This window comes from Rhincodon typus, chromosome 11 (genome assembly GCF_021869965.1).
Source record: "Rhincodon typus isolate 14 chromosome 11, sRhiTyp1.1, whole genome shotgun sequence".
NCBI classification, from domain to species: Eukaryota; Metazoa; Chordata; class Chondrichthyes; order Orectolobiformes; family Rhincodontidae; genus Rhincodon; species Rhincodon typus.
In genome coordinates, this window is record NC_063342.1 from 42,168,644 (window position 1) to 42,190,429 (window position 21,786).

At 40.9% G+C, this 21,786-nt stretch overlaps 1 protein-coding gene across 1 annotated transcript in view; it reads left to right on the top strand.

Annotated features, from left to right (window-relative positions):
- The window catches only part of si:dkey-100n23.5 (cyclic AMP receptor-like protein A), a 91,609-nt gene extending 71,057 nt beyond the window's left edge, over positions 1-20,552 (top strand). Inside the window, exons 4-6 of the mRNA XM_048603102.1 lie at positions 8,462-8,500; positions 12,386-12,464; positions 20,463-20,552. Of these exons, the coding sequence (XP_048459059.1) occupies positions 8,462-8,500; positions 12,386-12,464; positions 20,463-20,492 (148 nt within the window). The 3' untranslated portion in view covers positions 20,493-20,552. The remainder of the gene's footprint in view (positions 1-8,461; positions 8,501-12,385; positions 12,465-20,462) is intronic.
- Positions 20,553-21,786: the final 1,234 nt, after the last annotated feature.

Here is a 21,786-nt window from a genome sequence, read left to right on the forward strand (position 1 = left end):
ACTGCCTTTACTGTTTCTGTGGGCTTGGACTGTTAGATGCAATATTAGCCAAAGCTGGATTGGAATAGCGCATGTTGGGAGCTCAGCTTCAGGCTGAATGGTTGCTGCTCTTGCCATGTTCCCCTTTAACTGTTTTTCAGATTTGGGACATGTGCCTCTGTGGCAGATTGGGATTTCAGTATCATCCAAAAATCTCACTTTAATGATGACACTGGGATTGTAAAAGGATCTTAACTGAAAATTGCAGCAGGTCTGCCTAGCCCTAAACCTAAAATTGATGCGCAGAGCACAAAGCTCTCAGGATCAGATGATCCACTCACAGTCATGTTTGCCAGGAACATTTCCAGCTTCCAGATTCCTACTTTACCTGTTCTGCAAGACAATCTGTGGTCAGCTTTTTATTCTTATTCTGGGTGGTGTCGATGGATGCAGCATCCATCACCTCAGATAGTTATTCCTTTCACATGCAGCAGCAATGTGTGTCAACTCCAAGAGGCTGTGCAGCAGTTTATCAAGTCTCCTACAACAGCACCTTCCAAACCTGCAAACCCTGCAACCTAGAAAGACAAGAGCAAGATGGTGGTGTGGATGGTAATGTAGATCTGAGTTAATAATCCAGAGGCCCTAGCTAATGCTGTGGGGACCTGGGTTCAAATCCCACTACTGGTGGAGAACAAATTCAGCTAACAATTCTATAAACTCAAAGCTAGTTCCAGTAATTATGACAAAGACAACTGTCATCAATAGTTTTAAAAATTATTGGTTCTTTTCAATGGCACATATATTCCATGCAAGATTTTTTTTGTACAAAGTGCAGCAAAGGCAGCTGCAAGTTCTCCTGCAAGCCATGCACAATCCTGACTTAGAACCCTATCACCGCTCCTTCACTGTCACTTGGATCAAAATCCTGGAATTCCCTCCCTAACAGCTCTGTGAATGTAACTACACCCAAGAGTGGAGCTCACCATCACGTTCTCAAGAGCGATTAAACAGGACAACAAATGTTGGCTTGGCTGGCAATGCTCAGATCATGAATGAATTTAAAAATGTTATTGCTGCATTATTAAGGTAGAGTCATTTCCATTTCTTCGGCAATTAACATCATTTGCACTGTACCTTACAGAAGACAGCAAGGAATGGTGGCAACTCACATACCCAGCTATCTATCAATGAAGTGTGACCTCCTTGGATCTATTTGTAGAGGAATACAACAGGAGGGTGCACTTCTCCAGACAGGAGACATCTGATGTAACAAGACTTGCTTGGGAAGGAAGCTGATAGGCAGGTGAAATTCAATATGAAAGGACTAATAATAAGAAATAAAACTGTAATAGGAGCTGGATTTTTACAGAATTGTTACCGTGTGGAAGGGGGCCAGCCAGCCCATCATGTCCACCCTGACTCTCCAAATGAGGATTTCATTTAGTTCTATTCTCTCTCCATTTCCTAGAACCCCGAACATTCTTACTTTTCAGAGAATAGTCTACTTCTGTTTTGAATGTGAATCTGGCAGAAAAAGTTCCTAGACCTACTAAAATGTAGATGACGTTTCCTTGGCTTTATCAATACTGGGATAGAGTGCACAAACAAAGAAATTGCACCGAACCTAAATGGCCAGGCCTCAGGTAAAGGATTGTGGCCAGTTCTAGGCACCACATTTTAGGAAGGATGCATTGGCTTTGGAAGGGTGCAGAGAAGATTTAGCAGACTGGTACTTGTATTGAGCGACTTGTCTGGAGAGAATAAAGAAACTGGAGTAAATATCCTTACAATAACACATGGTAAATAACACATTAAATAGTGCGCAGTCACTTTACTTGAAAAGCGGGTTTATTTAACAGTTCAAGATACAACTTGGCAGTTGTAGATAATAGTGTGTGCCACTTTCACGGTTCTGCTGGACTGCACATGGCCCTGGGTCATGTGATTTCATCCCGGTCATAGAGTCATAGAATTGTACAGCACAGAATCTAACCCTTCAGTCCAACTCATCCATGCCAACCAGATATCCTAAATTAATCTAGTCTGATTTGCCACCATATGGTTGATATCCCTCAAAACCCTTCCTATTCATGTGCCCATCCAGATGCCTTTTAAATGTTGTAATTGTACCAGCCTCCACCACTTCCTCTGGCCGCTGATTCCATGCACACACCACCCTCTATGTGAGAAAGTTGCCCCTTAGGTCTCTTTTAAATCTTGCCCCTCTTACTCTTAACCTATGCCCTTTAGTATTGGACTCCCCTACCCTGGGGAAAACATCATGGCTATACATGCCCCTCATACCCTTCATAGAATGAAATTTCATAGAATCCCTACAGTGTGGAAACAGGCCCTTCGGCCCAACAAGTCCACACCGAGCCTCAGAGCATCCCATCCAGACCCATCCCCCTATAACCAACCTAATCTACACCTCCCTGAACACTACGGGCAATTTAGCATGGCCAATCCACCTAGCCTGCACATCTTTGGACTGTGGGAGGAAACCGGAGCACCCGGAGGAAACCCATGCAGACATGGGGAGAATGTGCAAACTCCACACAGACCCGGGCCCCTGGCGCTGGGAGGCAGCCGTGCTAACCACTGTGCCACCGTGCCGCCCTTGGCTAATGTTCATCTCCAGCTCTTAGAGTAATAAACAACGTGGGAAAGGATAAGGTGAGATTTCATTTTTTTTTCTTAATTAGTTAATGGGATGAGGACATCGCTGGCTAGGCAGCATTTATTGCCCATCCCTAACTGCCCAGTGGGCTGTTTAAGAATGAACCACATTGTTGTGGGTCTGGGATCACATGTAGGCCAGACAAGGTAAGGATAGCAGTTTCCTTCCTAAAGGACATTAATGTGCAAAATAAGGCGAGGCTTTGATTGAATACAAACGGATGAATTAAGACCAGAAGGTCATTCAGCCCCTCAAACTTGCTCCACCATTCAATATGATCATGACTGATCTGTCTGTGTTTCAAATTCCACTTTCCCATCCACCCTTGATAGCCTTTGATTCCTTTGCCTGATTAGTATCTAACTGCCTCTTCCTTAAAAATATTCGATGACCCAGCCTCCACTGCCTTCTGAGGTAGAGAGTTTCAATGTTGCACAACCCTTAAAGGGAAGAAATTCTGCTCATCTCTGTCCTAAAAGGGTAACCACTAGTTTTTAAAGAGCCCCCTAGTTTTGGACTGGCTACAAGAGAAAACCTCCTTTTCATGTCCAACTTGTCAAGTCCATTCACAGTCGACTTACTTCAATCAAGTCACCCTCACTCTTCCAAACTCCAGTGGAAATAAGTCTGTCAAACTTCTTTCTTTCTTTGTTATTCATGGAATGTGGGCATTGCTGGCTGAGCCAGCGTTTATTGTCACTAGACAAAAAACTGAAAGAACTATGGATGCTGGAAATTTGAGACAAAAGCAGAACTTGCTGGAAAATCTCAGCAGATCTGACAACATCTGTGAGTCAACGTTTCGGGTCCAGTGACCCCTCTTCAGGACTCTGTTTAACACGGAGGTCCAAACACAGACCCTTAAAGGGTTCCACTCATCAGATCCTTCCAGTCAGCAAAAGACCATTTATGCATACTGTCGATTTTCTGTCAGTCAGCCAATCATCTATCTATTGCTATTATGTTACCTCTACATCATGAGCTCCTACTTTATTGCAATAACCTTAATTTGGCACCTTGTCAAATGTCTTCTGCTAGTTCAAGTACAGTACATATACAAGCTCCCCTTTATCCATAGCATATATTATTACTTCAAAGGACGCCAATAAATTGGTTAAACATGATGTCACTTCTACAGGGCACTGCTGACTCCTCCCAACTGCCTTGAGCTTTTCTATGTGTTCAACTATAACCACCTGAAAGATCAATTCTAACACTTTCCCCACGACAAATATTAAATTAACTGGGTTATTGTTTTCCTGTTTTCTGTTGCCCTCCCTTCTTGAATAAAGAAGTTATATTTGCTATTTTCCAATCTGATGGATCCTTTCCAAATTCTAGTAAACTTTGGAAAATGGAAACCAACACATCTACTGCTGATCAGCCACTTCTAGTAAAACCTTAGGATGAAATCCATCAAGAGCCAGGGACCCGTCAACTTTCAGAATAATCGGTTTGCTCAGTACTAGTTCCTAATGATTGTAATTTTACAAAGTTTGTCTCTCCCTCCCCTTTATTTACAACTATTACTGAAACATTTTTTGTTATCCTCTAAGGTGAGGACAGAAGTAAATATTTATTCGTTTTATTTATTCTATTCAGTTCATTTCCTTATTATCTACTATTAACCTCTCATTCTCAATCTCTAGCAGACCAAAACTCACTTTGCCCACTCATTTCCTTTTTAAATATCTGTAGAAACTCTTGCTATCCATTTTTGTATTTTTAGATAGCTTTCTCTCATACCCCAGTTTCTAAAATTACTGCTGGTACGTGGATTGGTGAGAAAAAGTTGCAGATATATGAACCACAGCAAAAGAACCAAAAGGGAGATTATTGATTGGTTACAGCACAAAAGGAGGCCATTCAGCCCATCATGCTGGCTCTCTGAAAAAGCAATTTATCCGATGTAACACCCTTGTCTTTTCCCTATGGTCTTGCACATCTTTTTCAGATAATGATCCAATTCATTTTTGAAAGCCTCAATCAACCTTGTCTCCATCACACTCTCAGGCAGTGCCTTCCAGATTCGAACCACTTGATAAGCAAAAATGCTTTTCCTCATGTTGCCATTGTGATATATGCCCTCCTTCCTCTACTCAGAATGGTTTCTCCCTATCTAGTTTGCCCAGATCCCTCATGATTTTGAATACTTCTTTCTACATAACTGAAGTTCCTTATTCCTGGAGTCATTCTTTGTGAATCTTTTCTGCAGCCTCTCCTATGTCTTCATATTCTTCCTAAAGTATGGTGCCCAAAACTGGACACAATTGAGGCCTTATGTGGGTTTAACATAATTTCCTTGCTGTTGTTCTCTATACCGCTATTGATATACGCGCCTCCATTGATATAACCCAGAATGTGTGTTCTTTATTAACTGCTTTGTCAACCTGTCCAGCCACCTTCTATGATTTATGCACATATACACCCATGCATCTCTGCTCCTCTGCTCCTGTATGTCCTTTAGAATTACACCTTATGCATTCTCTACGCATTCTTCCTATCAAAATGAAACACTTCACAAGCTTTTCAACATTGTTACATCTGCTACTCATCCACCCATTTTGCCAACTTTTTGAAGTTCTACATTATCCTACTCATGATTCATCATACTTCTAAGTTTTCATATTAACCTCAAATTTTATTACTGTGTACTGTGCACAAAGATCAATGTCATAAATCAATATCAGGGACACCATGGATCTAAACACTGATCCCTGGGGAATTTCACTACATACGTTCCACCAGTCCAAAAAGCAAGTGTTCCCCACCACATGTTGTTTCCTAACACTCGGCTAATTTTATATTCTGTGGATATTCCACGAGCCATAACTTTATTCATGAGTCTGCAGTGCAGTATTTTAATGAATGCCTTTAGAAGCCCAAGTACGCCACATCAATAGTGTTACCCTCATCAACCTTCTCTCTTACCACATCAAGCTAGTTAGTTAAGTACAGTTTTCCCTCAGCAAATCCATGTTGACTTTCTATAATTAACCTGTTTTCCAAAATGACTATTAATTTTGTCTTGAATTATTGCTTCTAAAAGTTTCCCGAACACACACAGTGAGTTATTCTCTGGAACTCACTGTCTAAAAGAACGTTTAACCAGATTTAGTAGACATTTTTCAAAAGGAAATTGGGTATATACTTGCAAAAGAAAAACATACAGTGTAATGGGGCAAAAGCAGAGGGATAGATCTAATTGATTTGCTTTCTCAGAGAGCTGGCACAGGCATGAATTGACCCAAGAGCTTTCATCTGTGCTGTCGTGTAAAATTATATGCTTTCTGCACCTGGAGGTTACCGCTGAAAAATATTGAGTTCTCTCCCATTGACTATTGAGATCAATGCTCCACCATGGGGCACAAAATATTGGTGTCCTGTTTGATGCATCTGTCGAGTGCAGAAATGTAATTTACGTCCTCTATAGCTGGTTGCATGCAGGAGACTGCAAAATTTACCAAAGTTTGTCTGTATTTTTCATAAGCCTACTTTCTCTATTACATTTTAATCTAATTTCTTCAGTCATTCAGGAATTGCTAACCTTTCCTTTCCTCCTCATGTTTATTCTATACCTGAACTAGCTTTTCCCCTGCCCCTCCCATTGCTCATTATCTATTTGACCTGCTCATTTTTGTTTCTGATCCACCTGGGCTGCATTGACTGCGCACACCAATGCATTGGAATACCAATCAGCATTTGCGACAGCAGGAAAAGAGATCACCCCATCAGTGGAAAGCTAGGAACTCCGTGGTAATGCTTTTAAAAAAAAGCTTGTAATTTCACACAATAAACCAGCTTTCTGGCTTGCTAACAATATAGCATGGCCGAGCTGTTTTGCTGAAGACCAGATCACGGCTGGAGCAGCCACCCAGCTGGAAGTAGATAATATGAGGTGCTGCATTTTGGAAAGGCAAATCAGGGCAGGACTTATACACTTAATGGTAAGGTCCTGGGGAGTGTTGCTGAACAAAGAGACCTTGGAATGCAGGTTCATAGCTCTCTGAAAGTGGAGTCGCAGGTAGACAGTGAAGGAGGCATTTGGTATGCTTGCCTTGATTGGTCAGTGCATTTGAGTCTAGGAGTTGGGAGGTCATGTTGCATTGGTTATACCACTTCTGGAATTCTGCATTCAATTCTGGTCTCGCTGCTTTGGAAGGATGTTGTGAAGATTTACAAGGATATTGCCAGGTTTGGAAGGTTTGAGCTATAGGGAAAGGCCGAATAGGCTGGGGCTATTTTCCCTGGAGTGTCAGAGGCTGAGGACTGACCTTACAGAAGTTTATAAAATCATGACAGGCATGGAAAGGGTGAATAGCCAAGATCTTTTCCCCAGGTTAGGGGAATCTAAAACAAGAGGGTATAGGTTTAAGGTGAGAGGGGAAAGATTTACAAGGGACCTAAGAGGCAACATTTTCACACAGAGGGTGGTGTGTGTATGGAATGAGCCGCCAGAGGAAGTGGTGGAGACTGGTACAATTACAACATTTAAAAGGCATCTGGATGGGTATATGAATAGGAAGGGTTTAGAGGGATATGGGCCAAATGCTAGGAAATGGGAGTAGGTTACTTTAGGATATCAGGCTGAAATAGACAAGTTGGACTGCAGGGCCTGTTTCCATTGCCGTAAAGCTCTATGATTGTACTTGGAGCATAGCTGATTAAGCTCGCTTTCAGCCTGATTTAAGACTCTGAATCAGTGACTTACAGAAATCGGCCTGCAGGCTCCCTGTCGGTGACAATAGCATGTCAGCAGACTGGAGGAGGCCTTCCAGTGTATGCTGGGAGCTTTAGGAACTCGAAAGACCACTCTCCTCTGCCACATAGCTGGCCATGGCCGAAGCCGCACGTCACGCTGTGGAGGAGTTTCTCAGCCAAAATGATGGTCCATAGCATGGGTTATCTTTTTATTCAGGTACGTTAAAAGTGCAAAGAGGATGGACACACCCTCTTTCTCCCATGCCTGCAACAGTAAGTTGCCCCTCTCTTTGTGCTGGAAAGTCTGCTATTCACCATCCTGTGTTGTCAATCCACCTGTCATCTTTAACTGCTTGGTTTGTGCACCATTTGGCCACTAATTGGCCATTGACGCCTTTTAAGCAATTTTTCAAAATCACAGTTCGTATTTTGAATGAGAGCTTTTAACGAGTTATTTAATTCAGGAAAGGTATTCCAATTTGAAATACGTGTTCATCTGCAGTTCACTTGGATAATAAAAGCAGTGTGTACTGCGTTCTAAATCCAGCAGGGATGGAAGGCAAATATTTTATTTCAGCCTTAGGCTAGATTCTGAAGCATGATTGGTTAAGATAAAGCCACAGGCAATCAAATGGTTTCTCACTGATTGACTACTAACACAAAATATCAGTCAGGAATGGAACAACATACTATATTGTCTAATGATCTCACTAAATGATAAGACAAAGGAATGATATTTCTTAATCATCATGTTACCTGTCAGAATCACTCACTTTGAAGTCTATCACCAGCAATCAGATCATTTAAAATAAGTTGGGCACATGGGCATTTTTTATTAATGCACTTATTACTCTTGCAAAACAACCTTGTTATTACCTGAGCTTTTCATGTTATTGCCATCAAACAAGATCTCATAGTACTTGTTTTTTTGTTTACATTTGTTATTGCGTCAACTGGTGTTAGTAATGTAGCAGATTTCTGTTCCCTGTTAATTGAACTTCTCTTGTTTTATGCGCTCGATATTGATTCTGTGCTTGTAATGGTCTCAGCTGCTCTGTGTTTTCCTTTCCTATTTAAAGAATGTTTTTTCTTTTCCAGCTGGATCACAGATGATCATGTTGCTTGGAGATTTGGCATGTAAGTATGGCTGATTTAACTCTGAGCTCACAGTCCACTTCAGGTCATCAACATTTTCTTTTAACCTAAAATATAGAAGAAGAAAATCTAATAAAACTAGTTCACCTTAACTGTTAATGTACTTGGATTACTATTGATACTAAGTATAGCATTCTGAAGTGATAGTTTTTCTATTGTTAAAGTTACACAGTCATAAATCATTGTTTGTTTATGTGGAAGACATGCTTCGATATTTGGGTTTAGTGAAACAATTTCCTCTAAGTGACAACATCTGTTAAATGCAGACCTGGAAGCACTATATTTTCTCTAATCTTTAGGCTTCCCTTCAAAATAATATTGAGTATGGTCAAGTGGAGCAAGAAGTATATCAGTGCCTTATATATTAAAAACAATTAGTTTTTAAGATTCCAAAAGTATTGCAGCAGTAAATACTGTTGTGCTATAAACATGGCCACCTGGAATTTACTAAAAACTTGCAACGTGTCAATGGTGTATCTATGTCACAAGGCTATTTTCTAGTGCAAATATCTAACAAAAGTGACTTAGGACCATTTTTTTAAATGGACTAAACATTCAGAAGCCCCAAGAAATCATGCCAATGGAGCCCAGGCTGTGTATGAATTTTTCATCATTTCCATGGTGATGATCATATTCTCCACCTCCTAAACACATCTGAAATAGTCTGATCAGGCACACCATTTCAGCATTAAGCACTACATCGCTATGTAAAAGAATCCTCCATTAACGATGAAAGTGATAATAGTGCTGTCTCATTCAACATAAAATATATTATTCAAACAACCATCATTTGTAATCACTTTAATATTTAAAGGTACAGCATTTTTCATTACCACAAAAATGTCAGTTATTACACTACCACTGTCATACTACAGACTATCACTCTGTGCTTTCTCCTCATGTCAATTTTAAGGTCCATGTTGGTGCCCTTCTGATATCAGGAGCAAAAGATTGGCTTGTTACTCTCTATTTTTATCGACTTTAAAACTAATTAAAAGTGCTGTCTCCTAGCATCATTTTCTTTTCCTTTTTCAACTATTTTCCACCAATTTCTAGCCTGCCCACACTTATAACACTTTCTAATCATAAATTACACCTATGTGACTGTGTGACCACGGTATTTTACACATAATGCTGTTTTACAACCTCTTTACAGCTTATGGTGCAGACAACATCGTCATCTTGCTTCATTGCTTCATTCATTGCTACGCTCTTTAGGAAACCATTCTTACCTGTCTGAACGCAACCAGTGCATGTCTAACAATGGCTTTTGTGCCTATGCATGTACAATCCTGCCCCCCGTTCACAAGGATTTCCCCTTGGCCTTTTTTTTCACCTACATGTTGGCCCTCAGATTGCACTGTACCTCTCTTCCACTTCCTTAATCCAACAATAACCTCTGCACTGTCAGGCAGCCTGTAAGGTAGTGAGTTGTGAATGAATCAACATTTCTACAGTAGCACAGTAAGTAGTATAACTCCAATATTTATAAGAATTAACATTGTTCTCTTCTCACTGACTGCATCCCTTTCTCTACTTGCTTGCTGAAGCTGAACTAATCCATGCAAGTCTTGGCACGCTTTTCAAACTGGAGCTGAGTTTCAAAGTGCATGTTTTATCCATCATCACAAATACTTCATCTCAGCGCTTGTCCCAGCTTCTCCCTCACCCTGACTGAAACCCCTGTTTATTTATACACCATGTCTAACTTAATTTCTCCAGTGTTCGCCTTCTTTGCCTCCCATCTACCATTGTGCAAAAAGGCCAACTTGTTCAGGCCTCCACTGCTAGCTGCTTCATGCCCCACGCTAGCAAATGTTTATCCACCACTCCTGATCCTGCTGATATACTCCTGACCCAGTGCCCTAAGATTAGAATCCATATCCTTGTGCTTCAACCTCTGCATGGCCTTGCCTCACCCTACCTCAACAACTTTCTCCAGCTATATATTTATCTTGAACTATTCAATCTTCTAATTCTTATTTTTTATGCGTTCCTCTCACCTTATCATTGGTGACAGACCTTGGACCTGTCCCTAACACTATCTATGCCTCAACTATCTTTTCAAAATAGCTCTTGGTCACCACTCCTAACATTCTCTCACAGGTTTGGTGATTGTTCTGCATTTATTATTATTAATTTTATTGTTTCTCACCTCTCTGTTAAGTTTTCTGCATTACTGAACTATGTACAGCTGAGTTATTATTATAAGAATTTAACCCTTCTTTAAACATCACAGGAACTTGTCCACTGATGAATCATATTTCCTCCAAGTGTCCTGTATTTCTAATGACGGTGAGCAATTTGACATAGGTGTGAATAGCCAAGGTGTTTTCCCCAGGGTAGGGGTGTCCAAAACTAGAGAGCATTGGTTTAAGGTGAGAGAGGAAAGATTTAAAAGGGACGTAAGGGGCAACTTTTTCACGCAGAAGGTGTAGGGTATAGGGAACGAGCTGCCAGAGGAAGTGATAGAGGCAGGTTCAATTATATTTAAAAATCGTTCGGAAAGGTACATGAATGAGAAAGGTTTAGAGGGATAATGGCCAAAGGCAGGCAAATAGGACTAGTTCAGGGATATGGGCCGAAGGGACTGTTTCCATGCTGTATGACTCTAGGTGGGGAATTCTTCAAGGACTCATGTGCAGGATTGTATTTAATCCATTCTGCTAGCTTCACTGAAATATTTTAGTGATAGCTTTCTAAGTTCTCATCAGTGCTGTTTGTAAGTCATGTCTCTATGACTTTGGAAGTCACAGTCTGAGATTACATAGAAACGTAGAAAATAGGTGCAGGAGTAGGCCATTCAGCCCTTTGAGCCTGCACCACCATTCAATATGATCATGGCTGATTGTGCAATCTCAGTATCCCCTTCTCACTTTCTCTCCGTACCCTTGATCGTTCTAGCTGCAAGGGCCATGTCCAGCTCCCTCTTGAATCTATCTAACAAGCTGACCCCAACAGCTTCCTGTGAAAGAAAATTCCACAGGTTCACAACTTTCTGAGTGGAGAAATCCTTCCTCATCTCAATCCTGAATGGTTTACCCCTTATTCTTAGACTGTTTCCCCTAGTTCTAGACTTCCCCAACATTGGGAATGTTCTTCCTGAATCTAGCTTGTTCAGTCCCATTAGGATTTTATATGTTTCAATGACAGACCTCCTCATTCTGCTAAATTCCAGTGACTACAAGCCCAGTCAATCCAGTCTTTCCTCATATGTTAGTCCTGCCATCCTGGGAATCAGTTTGGTGAACCTTTTCTGGACTCTGTCAGTAGCAAGAATGTCTTTCCTCAGAGTAGGAGGCCAAAACTGCACAAAGATTATATTAGTTAACAGGTTCATGTTTAATTAGTTGTATTGGGTGACATGAATATTCTAAAGCTAAAAAAATCCTATCATCACACTTAATGTCCCAACAGTGGATAGTGGGAACCCTGGTTAAAATTTTCCCTTCCTTAATTGAGTGACACTAAAGCCAATTGTAACACCACATTAATATACCATCTGAGTTTATTGTTCTATTGTACTATACATTTGTCTCTTTTTAATGTGTTAAGCATTTGAAAAATATCTAATTGTGCATTTTGTGCTTTTGGCAGGTTAATAATACAGCTTCAAACATTGATTGAAAAGTTTCTGTATTTTATGAGATGCAAAATTAGGAAATCTCTGTTTTCCATTTCTCATCTCAATGTTTTATTCTCATGATACCATAGTCATAACACACAAACAGATTATTCTTAGTTGTATAGTGATTGGTTGTTGTTGGAAAGACATATTTGTTTAGCAAATACCTCTACAATTAGGCACATTGTGATATATACCTTGAAAGAGATGTAAAAACTGTCACATCTGTTTTTTTTTTGCAGATGGTACATCCCATTGTTTGTCCTCATCTTTCTGATGATGTCCTGCTACATTCGCATATTTTATGTGGCTAAACGGAGGGTAAGAATCCAGATTTAGAATTCCTGAAATTAAGTCTGGCAATAAGTTGATGCTAAACTTATATGGTCATTTCTATTTGAATTTATTTTCTACTTAGGGAACAAGTAATCATTCTTTATCTTGTTCATCTTTCCAAATAATGTGAAGCTATTAAGTAACTCTTCTGCTGTCCATTCTGTTAATAATATAACATCTGAAATTATTTGCTTCTATTGGTTACCTGTTTCTGAAATAATTTGCAGATTGCATCAGCTTCATTTGCAGTACATATTTGTAGTAATTAACATTGTGTTAATATTGCAACCAGTGAAATGCCCAGGAATCTAAAATTGGATTTGGGAAATATTTGATTAAAACCTGAGCATAGTTTAGACCAGTTGAAATGAAGAGGAAACTAATTTGCATTTACATTATTATTTCTCTCATTAATGCCCCTGCGAGTTAGATGTCAATAAATTGTGTTGAAATTTAGTTATTGTGTTATGTAGGTAAACATTTACTTTATTATGTATGTTGCATGTGTGTTTTCAGTGGTCTGTCTTTAAAGTTCCTGAAACTGCTAATCACTATCATTAGTTCATTTTAAAATCACAGGCAACTGTAATACATTTTCAGACCTTAATGTGAGTTGTGCAGATATGCAAGAACTTAATATTAGAAATACGAGCAGGAGTGGACTATGTCGGTCTCGAGTCTGCTTTGTCATTCAGTAAGAGCTTGCTGATCTTCAATCTCAGTTCCATTTATCTTGTGTCCCCATATCTGTTGATTCTCCTGGAGTCTGAAAGTTTATATATTTCCACCTTGAATATGAGCATTTACACCCTTAGGGGTTAAATATTCTAAATGTATGCAAATCTGTGACTGAAGTAATTTCTTCTCATCTCTGTCCTAAATGGCTGACTCTTTATCCTGAGACTGTGTCCCTAGTTCTAGACTTGGCAGCCTGGGACCTTCTTGGCATTGACTGTGTCAAACCATCTCAGAATCTTGTGTTTCAAAGAGATAATTTAAATTCTGGAGCGTACAGCCCATTCTACTCAGTCACCTCCCATAGGACTACCCTGTCATTCCCAGGAATCAATCCAGTGAGGATTCATTGCAATACCCTTCATTCACAATATATGTCATGGTATAGGTATGGAAAACAAATATGTGCCCTATCTTCCAGGAGTTGGCTCATCAAAGCTCTGTACAATAGCAGCCAGTGCTCTTGTAGTAGAGCCCAACAAAGCTATTTGCCTTCCAACTTGCTCATTGTACCTGACTATTGACTATCTATGTTATATTCAAGAATACCCATGATCCCTGAATGCCAACATTTAATACTTTTATGCCATTTCAAAAATATTATGCTTCTTTTCTAACAAAATGAATAACTTTACATTTCCCCACATTTTATGCCATCTGCCACTTTGTTGGCCACTCATTTAAATGACTTGTATTCCTTTGCAGATTTTGCAAATGTGTTCCCCCTTGCAGTTTGCATTCGCAGCAAACGTGCTATGTTACAGTCAATTCTTTCATCTAAGTCATTAATACATTTATATGCATCTTTCAATGATGATCGAGAGTAGACTGATGGGGCAGTAATAAGGGGCAGGATTTATCCTGCCTTTTTGTCTGGGCAATTTTCAGTATTGTTGGTAGATGTAAATGTTGTAGCTGTACTGAAACAGCTTGGCTAAAGGTGCAGCTAGTCTGGAACACAAGTTTTCAGTACTGTTGTCAGAATATTGCCAAGGTCCATGGTCTTTGCAGCATGCAGTGCCTCCAACGATTTCTTGATACCTTATGTGTGAATTACCCGTGCTGAACATGGTCATCTGTGATGCTACATCAGAGGTACATGAGAGAAGGTTGAGATGGTTCATCCACTCAGCATTTCTAACTTTATCTTTTGCACTGATGTGCTGGGCTCTTCCATCATTGAGGAGGGGGATATTTGTGGAGCCACCTCCCCCAGTGAGTTGTTTAATTGCCCACCACCATTCAGAGCTGGATGTGGCAGGACTGCAGAGCTTAAACCTGATCCATTGGTTGGGGAATCGCTTTGCTCTGTTACTTACTACTAATGTTGTTTGGTATGCAAGTAGTCCCATTTGTAGCTTGTTGTTACCTCATTTTTAGTTATGCATGATGCTGTTCCTGGGATGTCCCTCTGCACTCTTCATTGGACCAGGGTTGATCTATTTGCTTGATGGTATTTGTAGAGTTGCAGATATGCCAAGTCATGAGGTTGCAAATTGTGCTGGAGTACAGTTCTGCTGCTGTTGATGACCCACAGTGTCTTATGGATGCCCAGTCTTGAATTGCCCAGTCTGTTTGAAATTTATGTCATTCAGCACGCTGTTAGTACCACATAACACAGTGAAGTGTATGCTTATTGCAGAGATGGGTCTTCATCTCCACAAGGGGGGTGCAATGGCCGCTGTTACCAATACAGTCATGGACAGATGCCTCTGCAGCTGGCACATTGGTAAGGATGACGTCAAGTGTGTTTTTCCTTCTTGTTGATTCCTTCACCACCTGCCGCAGACCCAGTCTAGCAGCTATGTCCTTTAGGACCTGACCAGCTCGATCAGTAGTACTGCTGCTGAGCCACTCTTGGCAGTGTACTTTGAAATCCCCCACCCAGAATATATTCTGTGTCTTGCCATCCTCAGTGTTTCCTCCAATTGTTGTTCAACATGGAGGAGCACTGATTCATCAGCTGAGGGCAGACAGTATGTGGTAATCAGCCCGAAGTTTTCTTGTTCATGTTTGACTTGATGCCATGAGACTTCATGGGGCCTGCAGTCAATGTTAAGGACTCTCAAGACAATTCCTGTCTGACCCTATATTGTTTTGCTGCCACCTCTGGTAGATCTATCCTATAATTGAACATGCAATTTCCAGGAATGGTGTTGGTGTCTGGGACATTGTCTGGAAAGTATGATTCTGCGGGTGTGACTGTGTCTGGATGTTACTTGACTAAGTCTGTGAGACAGCTCTCCCAATTTTGGCACCAGTCCCAGTAAGGAGGACTTTGCCAGGATTGACAGGGCTAAGTTTGCCATTGTCGTTTCCAATGCCTGTGTCAATGCCAGGTTGCCTGTCTAGTTTCCTTCCTTTTTTTTAAGCTCTTTAATAGTTTGATATAACTGAGTGACTTGCGAGGCCATGTCAGAGGGAGATAACAAGTCAACACATTGCTAAGTTCCAGGAGTCACATGAGGCAGGCAGATTTCCTTGTCGAAAGGGCATTACTGACCCAGATGGATTTGGTAGCCAATTTTTTTTCTAATTCATTTGTTGGATGTGGATGACGCTGGCTGGCCGGCATTTATTGCCAGTCCCTAGTTGCCCTTGAGCAGGTAGTGGTGAGCTGCCTTCTTGAGCCGCTGCAGACTTCCTGCTGTGGGTTGACCCACAATGCTATTAGGGAGGAAATTCCAGGATTTTGACCCAGCGACAGTGAAGGAACGGCAATATATTTCTAAGTCAGGATGGTGAGTGACCTGGAGGGAACTTGGAGGTGGTGGTGTTCCCATATGTCTGCTGCCCTTATCCTTCTAGATGGAAGTGATCGTGGTTTTGAAAGGTGCTGTCTGAAGATTTTTGGTGAATTTCTGCAGTGCATCTTGTAGATAGTAGACACTGCTGCTACTGAGCGTTGGTGGTGGAGGGAGTGGATGCTTGTGGATGTAGTGTCAATCAAGCGGGCTGCTTTGTCCTGGCTTCTGTCAAGCTTCTTGAGTGTTGTTGGGGCTGCACTCATCCAGGCAAGTGGGGAGTATTCCATCATACTCCTGACTTGTGATTTAAAGATGGTGGACAGGTTTTGGGGAGTTAGGAGGTGAGTTACACTCCACAGTATTGCTAGCCTCTGACCTGATCTTGTAGCCAATGTGTTTATGCGGTGAGTCCAGTTGAGTTTTTGGTCAATGATAAGCCCAGGATATTGATATTGGGGGAACTCAGTGATGGTAACACCACTGAATGACAAGAGGCAATGGTTAGATTGTTTCTTATTAATGATGATCATAGCCTGGCATTTGTGTGGCATGAATATTAATTGCACTTGTCACCCCAAGCCTGCATATTGTCAAGATCTTGTTGCATTTGAACATGGACTGCTTTAGGATCTGAGGAGTGGTGAATGTTTGACAATGGTTTCATGGGCATCGTTAGACTTTAAATTCCAGATTTTTTAAAAAAGTCAGAGTTATCTGCCATGGTAGGATTTAGATCAGTTTCCAGAGCATTACCTGGGTCACTGGATTTCTCACCCAGTGAAAACAACAGTACACCATTGCCTCCCTGAAGTTAACACTGGTGTTAATGGGAGAACAGCACAGCTCAGCACAATGAAGCTTACTGCATGGGTTTCCATCCGGGTCTCCCTGTCTTCATATCAGTGGTCCTGCTCTTCTCTAGCCAATTCTAAACTCTAGTCACCCGTTGGTCTTTGACCCACTAGCAGGCAGTAGGGCCATTTTTCCTGCAACTAGACGGAAGGAAGGGTTGAATATGATAGGGGTGGATGGCATGAGAGGTGATGAGGTGTCTCCAGTGAGTGAGCCAGAAGGATTAATAGCTTGGGAGGGTGTGGTGTGTGAGAACTGTTGAATGGGCACATTGTATGTGACAGTCAGAAATTTAGATCATGCACCTTGGTGAAATGTGTGTGTGGTGTCAGAGGTAGTCCGTGATGGCCCCGTGAATGTGTGGTAGCAGAGAGAAGATGGTGCCAATCACCATTGTGGAACAAAGAACATATTGGCCTTACTCCTGCATTGCTGAGCATTCCTTTTAACCAGGGACACAGCACTAACCTGGGCCATTACCTGGGTCCAGTCTGGCTGTGTCTGGTGGTGTAGCCTCCTGGATAAATGATGGCTGTCTTCCCCACTAGCCCAACTACCAGCATGTCCAGTTATTCAAGTGAAAGTGATAAGGGCCAGTGTTCCTCTAAGCTGTGTGGTTGCATAACAGCTCTGAGATTCCACATATAGCAAATGGTTGATACATTGACTTCCAGTTTTGCAAGTTGCTGCCATGCATGGACCTTGGTGGACTGCACGCCGAAAAACAATTTAGAGGGAGTATTGAGAACTGGTATGGGCTAAAAACACATATATGTAAATTAAATGTAGGGAAAGGAAAATTAGCCTCTAAGATAGTTGCAAGCCTCTTGTTCTTGAAGTTTCTCTTTCCAAAGTGAAAGAATTGAAGTTAAAGTCAGATTCAGCAGGGGCAATGGCTTTTGTAGTCAGATAGTTGGTGTTTCACTTTTCAGTTGGACTCTGGTTAAGCAGATTGTGGAAGAGGAAGAAGATTTGCTATTGGTCACTTATTCCATGATAGTAGCACTTGTAGCACTTACAGATTATTGAGGTTTTCTAAGCAGGACAGGGAGGAGTTGGCTAAAGTAGATTGGAAGCGAAGACTCTTATGGTGGGACAGTTGAGGAACAGTGGAGGACTTTCAAAGCAATTTTTCAAAGTGCTCAGCAAAAGTATATACCAGTAAAAAGGATGGACTGTAGGAAAAAGGGTAATAGGGATAGCTCTGAAGTATTTTTTTTTCACATTGGTGGACAGCCGCAGTCCTAATCTGCAAGATCAATAAAACTAATAACCTCCGGCCTGGGAAGATTGTGCATTTTTCTGAAAGTCTTTTTGCAATAATAGATTGCCTGGGCCCGCAGAAGATGATGTTTTCTGCTGAAGCAAAACTCAGAGAAATCCTCCCCACCAGTAAAGACTGCAAAATGTCTTGTTAGATCAGTGTTTCAGTTGAGCTTAGTAATACAGTCTCTGCTGCTATTGGTATAATATTTATTTTTGAACGGTTGAGTATTTTACAAATAAAATGTAGTTGTATTCTATTTTTAACCACAAACTTGTGTAGTATGTAACATAGTGCCATTCAAGACTGATTGGAATATATACTAAATATGTTTTTTTATTCCCTGAGAATAGTTGGTTATTTGATTTAATTATAAATATTTGTTTTTATAGTGCATCTTGCTCTCTTGATAATGTTAAATTCTGAATCTATAAATCAATGTTTAACCAAATTCATGTGAAAAGACAATCAAGTTCAGAGTGCACAATATTTTGAGACAGTTGGTGACTAATCATTATGAACCAACTTTAAATAATTGCAGTCACTTACTTGACTTATATCTGAACAAATTAAATTGCCGCCATTTGGAAATAATGTAGATAGTTCAAATTTTGCAAAAAATTTACTAAGATAAAAGTGAATATTATTTTGAAATGGTGCTTTGTTAAAAAAGAGATTTGAAATTACTGGGTGCAAACCCCAGAGTGAATTTTTGAAAAGAACTAATGCCACATTCTAATGACTTAGGATCACAATAAAAGAGGACTGTATGTATGCATCACTGTCCCCCTGACATTCCAGCCCCATTGAATTGGAGACAACCATGCTGGCCAGCTATCTGTAAAACTGTGCCAAAGACTATTGAAGAAGCATGAATGGGAAATCGTCTCCTACACCATTAGCAATGTATCTGGACAATTGCCTGGATGAAAGCAAAACATTGGACAAAATAACTTGGACAATGAAACTCTGACAATGAAAGAAATGTGCTCAGAATAATCTCACAGTGTATAATTGAAATGAATCAACTAGGAACATGTTTGTGCCATTGGTCATTTGGAGAGAGAAGACCATGTGGCAAGCCAGATAGCATTTATGTTTAAGCAACTGATTTCTCGACAGAACAGGACAAGGAACTGAGATGTTTAAGGAGCAAGTCCCCGAGTGCCCCCCCACTCCACTCAACTTTGCCCTCTCTCTCTCTCTCTCTCTCGTTCTCTCTTTCTCTTTCTCTCCCGCTCCCCCTCTCTGTCTCTCTCTCTCTCGTTCTCCAGCCAACTTGCAAGTTTTGAACCCTGGCTGCTGATCTTGAGTATCCAAGTACTGCAGACGGAGACTTTTCAAAGAACTCAACCAACAATTGCTATCTCCAGAACAGTCAAAATTCCCAGCTGTAATTTTAAACTGCCCCACACCGAAAGGAGGAGCACCAAGTTCAGCCAGAGGCAATTCGTCACCAAAGCTTTAAAGCTCCCAACCATTTCTTCAATTTTATTGGAATTTAAATTCCAATATCTGTCCTCATACACTATAACCTGTTTATATTATGCATGTGTGTGTGGAAGAGAGAGAGAGAGAAAGAAAGTCATAGTGCTTTTTTTATTATTTACTTAGGCAGGGTTAAGTGCAATAAAAATTATCCTCCCTTTTTAAAAACTCAACAATGTCCATTATCTGTTTATGATCACATCATGTAAATGGTTACATGCACTGAATTGGCAGGAATAGATTTCCTTAGTTAACTTGGTCAAGCATATTATGACACAGCTCTGAAGCAGATGAGATTTAAACCAGGCCTCCTGGCCCGGAGGCATGGACACTACCACTAGACTACAAGAGCCCCAATTAACAAGTATATCCTTTTGAAAAAGCCCCTGTGGGCCAACAAGGAGTATGAAAAGAAGGGAACCTTTTAACCCTCATCACCTGACCATGACATTGTTTATCTGTTTGGCATTTTCCCAATTGCTGCTGTGAAGTTTAATGCTTGCAGACAAGGACAGTTTTTACAACATTACCAGACATCAAGTAGAAATAGTTTTGGTGATGTATTAACTACTTTATTTCCAATAAATATTCTCATTTTCTCTTCTGAGGTACATACGGTTGGCATTAGATATCTCTAAAATTGAAGTTTACATCATTTATTATCCTTCTTTCAACAAAACCAGGTTTTCGTTCAAATTGCACTAAAGTTGCGTCATGTACATTTTTAAAAGCATTGTAAGAAAATTAATTTGGTGTGCTGCGTTTGAATTCTCTGACTATAGATTTAACTGATTGATATGTTATGGATTTAATTGATAATTTGATTGGATAGTGTCTGAAAATGGGTGCAGGAATGATGATACATGATTGACCCAATCCCATTCCTTTCTCTTGTAGGCAGCATGCCAAATTTGTGCTGCATTCTAGTTTGCATTATTGTTGCAGTCTGCCAGTGTGAAATGCACTACTGAGCGACTACTGGATACCCGATTGCATATAAGACTGGTACCACACTCAGCCAGCCACATCTGCCTGGACCAAATGCTGAGCTGTGTTAGAGAAGATGCTACAACAGAGGAGAGAGGATTCTTGAAGTTCCTCTCAAACTGCCCTTGTTGCTTTGATGGAGGAAATGAAGAGGTGGAGAGATGTGACCAATTTACTGGGGCTTGAAAGGCCTCCAGATTTACTTTGTGAAGGGCCAGATAGCTGTGCTGGTCAATACCAGGAACTCAGTTCACAGGATCTGGATGCAGATGTTCAACAACCTCATGTGAATAGTCATCACTGCACCTTAGCCTTGCACATTGCCCACTCAACCACAATTTCATCACTCACCGATAAACTGTCGCTATCAATTTTCTGAAGAAGGGTCAAGGCCCGAAATGTCAGCCTTCCTGCTCCTCTGATGCTGCTTGGCCTGCTGTGTTCATCCAGCTCTACACCTTGCTATCAATCATGACTTATGCCTAATCATAGTTTCACGTGATCGTCACTTACTTAGCAAACCTTATACTCACCACTTCTACATGCTGCCAGCTATTCAAATGTAATAGCCACATCACCCATACATATTGCATCGCACACATTGATGTAGTTTCCTTTCTTTCAGAACAGTTTGGCTAATACAGAGTCAACAGGAGCCAATGCCTTAGAACAGACATGGCTGCATATTCTTGCTGCAGTGGAGGAGACAGTGGTCATCATTTTTGGAGTGGACATTGCTGAGTCTATGGTTAATGATGGTGCCATGGAAACCACAGAAGATGACGCTATCTTAATCCACATTTTCACATCCCACTTCTACCTTGTCCAACATTACATTCCGATTTACAGAGATAGCAGGAACTGCAGATACTGGAGAATCCGAGACAACAAGGTGCAGAGCTGGATGAACACAGCAGGCCAAGCAGCATCATAGGAGCAGAAAGGCTGACGTTTCAGGCCTAGACCCTTCATCAGAAAGATTTAAGCACATGCCTCCTGCTCCTGCCCCGACCTTCTCCGCTGTAATCCTACTATTCTGTCCTGTCAAGTATCAAGTTCTGCACTGGGTCAAGCCATAGTGGAAGAGGTGGAAGTGCAGGAAGGCAGTGATGAAGAAACGGTGTCACACGCTCTCAGTTTCATAGCTGCCAGCTCAGATACTCACACTGCATAACTTAGAAGGAGATTTCCATGTGCTGAGACAACTAGGCGCAAGTGGTGTGTAGCCAGGGGT